At 34.2% G+C, this 12748-nt stretch overlaps 1 protein-coding gene across 49 annotated transcripts in view; it reads left to right on the plus strand.

Annotated features, from left to right (window-relative positions):
* Positions 1-12748, plus strand: part of RIMS2 (regulating synaptic membrane exocytosis 2) — a 601231-nt gene that overhangs the window by 447292 nt on the left and 141191 nt on the right. For 37 of the 49 annotated variants that reach the window (XM_053896431.1, XM_053896433.1, XM_053896465.1 and 34 more), the window contains one exon: positions 2643-2743. The exons of the other annotated variants lie outside the window; for them this stretch is intronic. In XM_053896431.1, coding sequence (XP_053752406.1) covers positions 2643-2743 — 101 coding nt within the window. The remainder of the gene's footprint in view (positions 1-2642; positions 2744-12748) is intronic. 49 annotated transcript variants of the gene reach the window in all.

Consider the following 12748-nt stretch of genomic DNA (forward strand, 5'->3'; position numbering starts at 1 on the left):
GAACACTTCACATGAGCCAAATAGTTTTGGAGAGAGAAATGTGTGGTTTGTCCTAAGGATTAGCCTCCTGGGAGAATTTAAAGTTCTAAGCTAAACGTATATTTATACAAGTTTGTTGACTGTATATCCACTAAGATAGTCACTTGAGAGATCATTAGTTAAGGCTCTAACAAAAATTTTTTTTCGTTTAAGGACTGTCTATAGATGATAATTGAGTCTGGAGATGAAAGATGTGTTTGAGATTGGAATTTAGTTGATAACATACTTAAATAATTATATCACTCTACTTGCATCTTTGTTTACTTAGAGCAAATACAGATTAATATTCTTCTTAGGCCCTCCAATGATCTGTTAAATATAAGTGATGTTCCATAAACCTGATTCTACAAAATCTTTAAACCATTACTGAGGAGAAAGGCTCTTTTGCAAAGCAATATTAAATCAGTGTGGGTTTTTTTGTTCGTTATTTTAATAAAAAAACATTATGCTTTAATGCAGGGATCAGCAAACCATTGCCCACAGACCATATCTGGCCCGCTGCCTGCTTTGTAAATAAGGTTTTAATAGAACATTGCCACTCATTTGTGTATGCACACTCTATACCTGCTTTCATGTTACAATGGCAGAGTTGTGGCAGAAAACATACGGCCTGCAAAGCCTAAGATATTTATTATCGGGCCCTTTTACAGAACAAGTTTGTCAACTTCTGCCAGTATATATCACATGACTGCCTAGGAATTAGAAAGAATTTAATGTAGCTTCATAGGAGGCTGATGTCCAGAAAATAGTCTAAATATTAGAAAATGCATATGTATGTGTGTATGTGTATATATATCTATATGTATGTTACATAAATTTATATATGTATATATAAAATGTGTTTTAACTTCTTTGTCTATTGGTGCTATTCGAATTAATATAGTATCTTGCTACTATGATATCAAAATGAAACTTTTTAAAAGAACTTCCCACTCAATTTAGTTAATTAATATTCTTTACACATAATTTCTTTGATGCGGGGATAGCTTTTTTTGTTCCCCTTGCCCTTGAAGAAAATAAACATGTTTTCCTGAGAATATCTCTGGAGGTACAAATAATTCCAATGTTGTATTTTAATAGACAAGTAGACATTTATACTTGACTGTATTTCACATTCGTATCATAGAAGCACTCACTTGATTTTATGTTTTATTCAATTTATATTAACATTCCCAACACCCTCATCCCCTATTTTATAATTTGGCACAGAATTAATCACTCAAATCATTACTAAAACAAGACTCTTAAAAAGAATAATTTGGCTCACTTTATTGAATAGTTGACTTAAATTTTCTGTTATACTTAGAGGTCATGGAATATAGACTCTTTTATTCAAGATACATTCTTTTATTCAAGATTTTCGTACTCCTTTTTGGAATTTTTTCCTTTTTTAAATCTTATTTTAATTAACAGATTTTTACTCAGAATTTGTCACTAACGAGAATTATCTGATATACAATGACATTGTTTTCAGGATGACTACTAAAATACTTATTTTTGAATGGGCACACTTTTGTCTAGAGATCTTAACTTGCGGTTTCTAAAAAGTTAGGATGTTAAGCGAAGGGCATATATGTGTATGCTTACATTTCTACCCACACTCAGTGGTTATGAATTTACATGACAACATTTTGTTGTAGATACCCACTTGAGCCCAGTAAGCTGTGATTATTTTTCCCAGTTTGTATATTTGTAGTATGCAATTGAGATTTTGTTTTTCCATTATGCATATTTATGAGAAATGGAATTTTCCTATAAAATCTCTTTGATTAAAGTTATAAATATACCTTAAAAACATTTTTTCATGTTTGCTAAGATTTGCTAACTGAATTTAGTTCTTGTTCTAAGCAAAGTTTTTAAAGACCCTCTTGATACCTATAATTGATGTGTTTGTAGGTAGGACCTGTTATAGAGAGTATTAATCTTATTTTATAATAGGCTTACCATCTCACTTTCTCACCTCCTTCCATGTTTTGTTTTGTTTTGTTTTGTTTTTTTCTGAAATGATTTCAGTGTCTTTACTGGCATGGTATGTTCTCAGGAGTATTATTCCGAGTGCTTCTTTCTTGGCCCTGGTTCTAGAAAATTCAAGTTCAAAAGATCCATACAAGCTGGGGCAACCTGCTTTCACACATGTGCTAGTTTTATGATAATGGTTTCTAAACACAACTGTAAAATTGTATTTGAAACCAATTAGACTTACAACTATTTTTCAGTAAATAAAGCAAATCCTGATGAATTATAGGCTAAAGTTTTATAGTATTATTGCTGTCAAGTTTATGTGTTATCAAATATATTCTCCTGGGCGTACATGTACCAGAAAGTGTTTTCTCTCTAGTTGAGATTTGTTGTTCTGTTAAAACTCATTTACATCTTACTCAGATTAAAACTTTTTTTCTTACATATTTAGTCATCATGCTTTTGTTCACCAAATTGAATACTTTTAATAAACTCAAGAAATAATAGATGACATTTAATTTGTACGTACTACCTTGAATGAAAGTGATATATCAGCCTAGCATTTCTTCTATTATACATCCTGTAAGTGGGGCTCAGAAATAAGAACTGAACATTAATTTTATGGGTTTTTTTCTACTCGATAGGTGCTATGGATATAGACGAGAGAAATCGCCAAATGAAAATTAACAAATACAAACAGGTAGCCGGATCAGACCCCAGACTGGAGCAAGATTACCATTCAAAGGCAAGACATTTTTCTTTTTAAAAGTTGTAAGATAATCAATTAATCATATGAAACCATCAGGTTTTCTTCAACTTCTGAATGCACATTAGTTAGACACGAACATATAATGCAATGGCCCCATGATTATTATTATGCTAAAATTTATAATGTGTTTATATTTCAACTTTTAGGGATAGAAATTGCCTTATTAAAAAATCACTATATAACATAGGAGATTAAAGAAATGAAAATCTTCAATGATCTAAAGAACTAATCTTTTAGAATTTTTTATTTTATAAAATCCAAAAGGCCCCAACACCCTCAAAATGTTTAGGGAGAATAGCTGTGGTTTTCCCATACCTAGGAATTTTTTTCAATTTCATAGTATTTTAGTTGAATCTGGTTTATTAAAGAGTGGTTAGAACAAAATACATACCCATGAGCTCTTGTAAGGAGCTCAAAAGGTTTTTTATTGAGAATCCTTTTGAGCTCCTTTTTGGGAATAAGTTGCGGTATGAGATCTACTGAGGGAGACTCTTCTCCTTCACTGCCTTTATATTTTCAAAACATTTTTAGGTTCATGATATCATTCATGGTCAAAGTCATGAAAAGACTTTTCTCTGATGTAGCTATTTAAGATTTTATAAGAGAACGAAAATAGCAAAACTTATGACATTTAATTATTACGTGTTCTGTGACTCAGTAATGTAATCGTTGCAATCATGCAATACTTGTGGTCTATATCTGTGTATTAGAGAAGAGCTGTTTGGATTTTTATACATTAGGTTTATTTTATCCTTACCTACTTAACCTTCAGTTTCTCTCCATTATACTCCATTCTTTGGTAAAGTCAAGACTTACTAAGTAAAGCGTAACTGGCTAGGTTGGATATGCATATGTGGTAGGTAGCACAGGTTTCTAGTTTCCCCCGAAACTAGAAACTAGGCCTAGTTCCTAGGTCTAGTACAACCTAGAAGAGGCAGAGATTCCTACATCAGCATCATCCTCCAAACCACCAAGCTCTTCCTCAAATTACATGAATACTCACATGGTGCATGTAGAATTGTTCATCATGGAATTCTGGTGTGCTAGAAATGACATAGGCCTAAAGCCAGAGAAAGGTAAATTCAAGACAAATAAAAATAGCCTTGCCTTTACTCAGCAGGCCCTAAACTTCTGTAATATTTTTTCTAAAATAAAAATATGAATAACTTCAAATAGGTTCAGTGGATTTCATGGAAAATAGTTTTGTAGTGATATAGTACTTCAGACACATCCCTAACCTTTTCAACTTGATGTCAGAAATGATATCTGTGTCTTCCCAGACTTTGTTGTATTTCTTCTTAGGGCTAAATAGATACACTTTTTCTTTTGTGGCATCTCTTCTACTCTAATCTCTCATTTATTCATTTTATAGAATCCAAATACCAAGGCATGTAGTCCTAATAAAATAAGATATTAAAACTTGTAGAAACATGTCTTCCACTGACACCCGTTTGTTTTATTTGTTTATCTCCCAATATACTTTCGGAAAGAATATAGATGATTTTTTAAAATACATAGAATACTCTCAATAATATTGAGGCCAAACGGTGTGTATATATATGTATATGAAAATTAATATGTAGAGTTTGATGTTTATTTAAGTAATAATGTTTATTTTTTTAATTAGCCATATTTATTATTTTTAAATGATCTCAGAAGATATTTTTTGAAAGGGTAGCCCCTAACATTTCAATAGAGAATGCTGTGCAGTTCATTGGTACAGTATTTATTTGGAGCTCAACTCTGGAGAAATGATGCTCTTTTTAAAATAGTAATGTTTTCACAAAATTATCACAAAATATTTTTATTACAGCATAACTGCTGTATATAAAGCCATATTATCATTTTCTGTTTCCTTATTTATCTCCCTAGAATTAGGTAATATAGACCACATAGTGTGCAGAACTTTTCAAATGTGGACCAGAGGTCTATATTAATCCATTTAACTCTTAATCTAATACACTAAGTTAGTGTTCTGGGAGCAGGGGACAATGTAGAAAGGAGAAGAGTTTTTCTCCATTCATTTTGCACACCTGATCCTCGTACTTGTCGCTTTGTTCCCAGCAGTTTTGTCCTTTAAGGACCCATTCGCCAATTTCAAAGAGGCCCATCACAAGGAAAGCAATCCAACTAAAGTAATTTACGTTATAATATGAATAAGACAATGCCGAAATAGTGTCATTTTAAAAAACCTTTAAATACAACTAAAACTCACATTGATGGAATTGCAGGCAATAACAATGTAAAAAAAAAAAAACTCAGTTCAAAACAAAGTATTTTTGACAAATACGTCACCACTGTTAACTAAACCGTTCCCTTTATTAGACTTTATTCTCTTCTCTGCGCTGAGAATACATATTCAGTGCCAGCCTTAAGTGTTTTAAATGGACTTTCAAGACACAGGCAATAGGGACACCAGAAAAGGGAGACAGGTTGGGGCAGGTTAGGAGTGGCTACATATGGGCTGTTTATAAGTTGGACGTTTCTAAACAGGAGTACTTAGAGACTCCAGTGTCATCAAAGTGACAGCAGTAAAGGAGTGTAGTGCGGCAGGTGAGAACACTGCCTGGACTCAAGCAAACTCCCCCTGGGTGCCTTTGGGTAGGTTAACCGCTTATTCTCAGTTTCTTCATCTGTTAAACCAGGCTTTGGGATCTCTTTCAGAGGGTCATGATTGGGATGAAAAGAGATGATGTATAGAAATGGCTTAGCATTTAGTGAAGCGCGGAATAAGTGGTGCAGGTAATATTTGCTTTAATTTTCACAATAACAACAGCAAATGTAATCATGGGCATGAGAATATGACAAGGGCAGAACGAAACGGTGAAGAAATAATTGAGCTAATGAAAAGGATTTTAGGGCAACTCAGAGGTCATTGAATGTTCCTTTTATTCTCAGAGAATTCAAGCATCAGAAATCTAAAAGGAAAAATTCAATTTAGGGGGAAAGAATTTATGAATCTTCAAGGGATATGGATTTTAAAAAAAAACAAGAGGCTGAAACATGATGTGTGGTGAGAAATTACACACTAAATTGCTGAAATGAAGAAATTAGGTTATCAGGGTTGATGTTAAATGAGCCTGGCCCTTGGAAAGCAGTTAACGGGCACACATGTAGGCCTGGCCGTTTCGCTGCTCCTTAATCTGAATACTGAAAGACTACATTTATAAAAAGTAAAATTGTAAACATGGATAGGTGGGCTCGTACAAATTACTAAGCAAATGCTTGAAAATACATATATTTAGGAGAAGCGAAGACATGGAGGCTTATTTTATAGCAGTGATTGAAATAAAATGCTTGGGAAAATTTTTTGGCCTAAGCAGAAAAAGCTAGCAGCATATAACACAGGCCAGCAACAGAACAGCTGAAGTAGGCTTTGTGCCCACTGGAGGGATTGCTGCTGAAGCATCCGGAACCTGGTACTCACATGAAACAGACCCCGCTGTGCTGGTGTGAGTGAGGTGGGATCCTCTAACGAATAGAGCAGAGAAATTCCAACAGGAGTGATCTCAGTAACTCAGTCTCTACTCTGCAAGGCCCTCACGGAGGAAGTTAAAATGTCCCAGAGGAAGTAATGAAGCTTCCTTTCTTGGAAGAAGCAGTTTATTACTTCGTACACAGAGGCAGGATTCAGATTTTCAGGAAACTCTGATAGGCTTCGTCCAGCCAAATATCTGACAGAATGGCTTCATCTTTAAAAATCAGAATTAAGGTCCCCTATCTGTGGTCTCCATCCGTGGCCAGTCAAGAAATCTTACCACTCACTGATGAAGATAACACGGCAGGAATGCCGGTGGCTGCATCTGGATTTCTTCAGTGCAACACCCCCTTTCTCTACCCTTCTATTCTGCTGTGTTGCCTTCATTTCTTTATAACCCTGCAGTCAGCTAGCTTCAAGATCTGTAGCAAAATCCCAAGAGAAACTCCTGGAATTAAGTGAAGTTGCTCATATGGGAGCATAGGAGGAAAAGAGAGACAAGTCACGTTACCCGGAAGCATTCTTACTACCAAGCTTCCAAACTTTGCCGCCAAGGTTCTGAGAAAGTCAGAGTGTGGGTGCAGTTGTCACTTCTTAACATTCTCTCCTCTCCTTCCCCAGTTGAGGGTGACTTCTGTCCCGAGTTCTGCATACTTTAGATTGCTTTCTGGCCCCAAACCAGGCCATAACCCTTCTGGACTGTCAGGCTGCTTGTCTTGGAGCCAGACAGCTTCCAAGCCTTTTATTAGTCACCTGCTGTGTACTTGTCTGCAATCAGTCTCTGGTTGTTCCTTTATGAAAAGTATATTTATAAAGAGAGATAAAACTAGCTTTTAAAATGTAGGTTATTAAGCTAGTAAGTAAGAGCAGCCATATAATACGGCCCCTGAAGCACAAGAGATATTACTGGTAGTCTTATCAAGGCCAGATTGAAACAACTTCAGTCTCACCTACAAACTTGACAAATGGCTATATAAGCCTAATGAAAAGAGAGTTGGAAATTGAAATGAAAAAGGAACTAGAGAAAAATCATATTTTAAAAGCCTTTATATTCTCTTTTGCCTCTTCCGTATTTTCTTATTCATGCCAGTGAAGGTAGATTTCTCATCTATATTCTATTACATCCACCAAATAGAATTTAAAACTAATGAAAAATTTTTCTATATACATTTATGTAATTTCTTCTTTATCTGTGAGATAAATAAATGATTGGATGATCAATATATCTTCATGGGAGAAGAGGCCATTGGAAGTATACCTTCTTGCCATTGGTGTGCATTATTCATAACCACAGTAGCAGCCATGTTCACAGCACAACTTTTGAAGTCTTGATTACAGTAATAGAGATACATAGCCAGTTTTGTTAGTCAGTCTGCAATTTGTTTTTAGTGACTATGATTAAATATAGACTGCAGAGTAGTATTAAAAATGTGGACTCTCAAACCAAACTGCCTGGGTTCAAATCCTACCTGTCAATATTTGAGTGGCCTTGGGCATGTTAGTTAACATCCTTGTGCCTAGGTTTCTTATTCTGGAAGATGTGCTAAAATATAGTACCTACCTCATAGGATTGCTTTCAAGATTAAATCTATTTATGTATATGTATAGCTCTCAAACAGAGTTTGGAATGTAGTAAGGAATACATAAATGTTAGCTGTGATATGATGATGGTGGTGGTGATGATGATGATGATGGTGGGGAAGAAGAAGAAAAAGAAGAATCATTTCCAGCAGATAACTTGCTCTTACCAAAGCCCTTCGGGGCTCAGGTCTATATTTGTTGCCATCAACAATCTACTAGGTACAGCTAAGCATATCTTTAAGGTAATCCTAAAAATATATGGGTGGAAAGGGAGCTAAAGTATAAAGATTAAGGATAATTTTAAAAGTCTAAAAATTGATTAGGGTTGTATTATTTTTACCAGTTTAGTCAAATCTTTATCCAAAATTATTTTTCTTACCATTTCTATTCTCTAGCAAACTGGATGTACTTCAACTTTAATTTAAAGAGAGAGAGAGAAAATTATTTTTGCACACGAATTTATCTATATCTGCACACACACACACACACACACACACACACACACCCTAGAGGTGAGGCAAAGGACAATTTCTCTTCTCCATATTTTAACTGATGGAAGCAATAGCTATTCATTTCTTCCTTGTCTCATAAATACAAATATACTTCACTTTAAGTAAAAGATCCATACTTAAAAACTTAATGGTAAATAATTCTAGTGGAATTTTAGAAATTCGGTGTTTTTATGTGTGAGTAATCTTTGAATTCTAAAGTTTCCAACTTTAGGTACCTTTTTTCCTCAACATCTTGTATTAGTTTGCTAAGACTGCCACAACCAAATGCCACAGACTAGGTAGCTTAAGTAATTAATTTTCTCGCCGTTCCGGAGGCTTGGGGTCTAAGATCAAAGTGTTGACAGGTTTGGTTTATTCTGAGACCGTCCTTGGCTACAGATGGCTATCTTCTTGCTGTGTGTTCACAAGGTCATTTCTCTGTGAATTGGCTAAGGACCCGCCCATATGACCTCATGTTACCTTACTTACTTCTTTAAAGGCCCTATCTACAAGTACAGTCACATTCTGAGGTACGAGGAATTAGGACTACGATATGTGAATTTGGCGGATACACAGTTCAAGCACAACATATTTCTAACAAACAATTAATGGTCTTTTAAAATAACTTTTACTGCCTTATAAAAGTGTATTTGGTTATAATATGAATAGAGATTTTAAAACAAGTAACTATAGCTATTTCATTTCAAACTTTAAAACTGCTAAAATTTTGTTACTTTTTCTCTTTCTCCAACTACCTTGTCATATCCTAGGAGATGAAATATTTTTTGTGCTTGCAAGTTCAGTTTTTAAATTACTTTGCTTAGTGATAAAACCACATTTAAATTTACATATGGTTTCCTCGACCATAATTTGGTTTTGACATTCAAGCCGTGGGTCTTTTTTTCTTTACATGTATTTGTTAATTGCCACCCATTACTATATCACCACATGTCAGGCCAAGAAATATGGAGAGGATATTTTTTAATTATGAAGAATTCATTTCAGGTAACTAGGGCAACACTTCATATGTTATAGAACACTATAAAATTACAGAAAAAAAATTATAATTTCTCCCTTTTTAGTAAATATAATGTTGCTAAAAACTGACAAAAGAATTTTAAGTAACTTGTATTCAGCTACCTGCTGCTAAAAGGGTCAGTGTATGAACAATAGCTGCTGTTGCCAATAGCATAATTTCTTTTTATATATTGCCTAAGAATACATGGAAGAAACATTTTCTTTTACCTCCAGAAAAAAAAATTCATTCATTCACCTTTGCTTTCATCAAGCCTCCAGAGCTGCTGGCTTGTTAACTAGAATACCTTACAGGGAATTCAAGGGTTCAATGATACGGGTCACCAAGAGGAGAGAGATCTTGCTTTATGAAATCAAGGAGGATATGGGAAACAAAGAAGGAAGAAAAGGTGATAAATAGGGCAGAAACATTATTTCCAACTCAAATTCCATATAATCTAGAAGCATTAAATATTGACATATAAAAAATTACATGTATAAGAATGTTCAAAACAACAGAGAAATATGAAAACGTATATACCTTCTGAACCAACCATGGCATTTATCACCTCTTAAAATAAATATATTCTGCCTTATGTGATAATTATTTGCTTATTTTTTATCTTCTTGAGAATGGGGACTATATTTTTTCATCTTGGTAGTCTCTCTAGTGGCAAACGCTTTTAAGCACTCAAAGGAATATTTTTGCATGAATGAATATGGACATCAGTGCTGAGAGAAAGCTAGACTGTCAGGGAAGGCATATGTTTGGAAAAAGCTTTAGAGGAGGTGAATGTCAAATATTTTGTACCAAGGGAAGGACAAGTTACGAACTTTGGGAGAAGATGTGGGTAGGTTTTTGTATGACAGTCAGAAGCAAACTTTCTAATGGGCATTTAATTATTGGTTTGTGTCCATAGTTAATCATAGTAGGAAGAAGGCTGAGAAAAAATTAGAAGATTTGGGCCCTAATTTTTATTCTACCACTTATGTAATAAGACTTTGGATAAACTACCCAATAGTTCTTCACAGCCCAGCTTTTTTATGTGTAAAAATTGAGGGACTTTGTAATCTATAAAGTGCTACTTGGTACTTTGAAGGCTGCATTGAAAAACACTATGTATTAACATTTGGTTTTTAGGCAACCTCATTATTAATTAATAAAATCATTTAATTTCATGGCCTAATACTTTAAATTAGGTTTGAAGTAGACATTCTATATTTCATTTCCTTCATCTAATTGATTCAGTAATCTCTGATCAGTGTCGGATTCTCTATTAGATATATTCTCACAAAAGATTGAATCTATATATTTTTAAATTAACTTATGGCATAATATGATTTAGAGAATAAATTTATATGTGTAATATCTTTGCCTATTACTTCACGTGAAATATTGGACAACTAGGTTTGAATTGACCCTCAATTCGAAACCTTTAGTCAGTTAGGCAGTCAGTCAACTAAGGAAGCATGGAGCTATCTACACCTATAATTTCAGTTCAATTTGGCTAATTGAACATGTCTACATCTTTATTACATAATAATACAAAACACACGAAAAAATTAGTTGTAATCTTTTTTCAGTTGGAAGGATATTATTTATTAGCAAAATAAATGTACTAATGTTTTCCTAAATATGGAATTTTGATTATTTCTATTTCATCAGTTTCAAAGATTGCAAAATAAATACTTTAGTCTGAAAAGAATAGAGCTAACCTATAAGAGAAAGAACTTTTTCCTGGTGATAACTTCAAGAGGTAGAAATAGTGTGTGTAAAAGGGTACAGAACTTAGCGTGGCACATGGGAGCACCCAGTAATGGTTGTTATTTTTATTATTTATTATACATGTGACACAGGGGTAATAGAAAAACCTTACAGTGAACTTCATTCTCATGGGTGAACAAAAATTTATTAGTTCAATACAGCTTCCTGACTAACAGAGAAATGGCTGTGATTTTAAGATTGGCCCTTTTCAGGTCATTTTCATGACTAGGCATACTCACAGCAAAGCTAACAGTCTTCAAGGTCCAGTCATATAAGAACATGTTACTTCTTAAGCCCATTACCATTTTGAGCCCCACCCCAAAAGATGACCTGATTTTAAATGGAATGTAAAGGGGTTATTTCCATAGGACATAGAACATCTTTATCTTTTTATTAGTTTGCAAGCTACTGTTTTTTTAATTATTTTAAAGTTTTGTTTGTTTAAGATCTATCCAGTTATAGCTACAAGTTGTGTTGTATAGTTACAAGTAGTGTTGTATTGTTATTTTTATACAGTTTTTGTATTCTGGTTATACATGTCATTTTAGGTAGAGTTTTAAAAATTTCAGAAAATGAAGAAAGTCTTTATTTTAAAATATATACTTCAAACTGTGACTATTTAAAAAAGAAATGACTTAGGTTCTCTATATGCTTGCCTGGTATCCCATTGAACATGAAATTACAGTTAACACATTTTTTAATGGAAAGACATAGAAAGACCTCAGTAGTAACAAGTTGCATAAACTTAGTCATGACACTGTTTTTTAATTTTCTCATCCTCAAAATTAAGAAGCTAGATTATATCCTCTTAGAGGTCACTTTCAACTTTAAAATACTGTGATTTCTTTTTAATAACTCAGTGATGAGCAAATAACTAAAAGTATGTGTCAGCATCAAATAACTTTCCTGGGCTTTTTTCTTAAACAAAGAGTGGCTCTATGCGAGTCCCCTTGTGTGTCTGAACATATTTTGTAATCTCAGGGGACGTTTGGTAGCTCCCTCTTTTCTAAAACTCAGAACTGCATGCCTGATAATTCTCTGAAGCTGATCAGCTGTAATTCTGGCATCTGGTTCTGCAATGTTAAAAGAAAAAAAAGTTTCCAGAAAAACAATCAATTGAAATGCAATCAAATGAAGGACTGAGTGAATGGAGGAAGGGAGAAAGGGAGGGAGAAATGAAAAAAGAAGAGAGGATGAAAGGAAACAAAGGAAGGAGGGATGGATGGAAGGAAAGAGGCAAGCAGGCTAAATCCTTCCAATCTAGGAGTTCATAATTGAATGAGGGAAACACAGGTACATAAGTGATGCTCTTACAAAATAGGCTGTGTTATCTGATATAATAAAACTTAGCCATGCAAAGGAAGCATTAGAAGAGAAATGCTCATTTGGCTTGGAGAAACCTGGGAATACGTTATAGAATAATCCATGAGGTGGAGGACATGTCAGGCAGAGGAAGACCTGAAGCAAAGTTGCAGATGCATGTGAGCACAAGCTGTATGTTTAAGGAATAGTTAGTAGTTCCTTAGAATGGAAATACACAAGTCGCGATACATATTAGGAGATAAGGATGGATAAGCTGACAGGGACTAGGTTACAGAGCGCTTTGGATCACTCGGTTAAAAATCTAGAATGTTCTTTATTATAGCCATGGG

The sequence above is a fragment of the Panthera pardus genome, unplaced genomic scaffold (genome assembly GCF_024362965.1).
Source record: "Panthera pardus isolate Hobbes unplaced genomic scaffold, ASM2436296v1 HiC_scaffold_7, whole genome shotgun sequence".
NCBI classification, from domain to species: domain Eukaryota; kingdom Metazoa; phylum Chordata; class Mammalia; order Carnivora; family Felidae; genus Panthera; species Panthera pardus.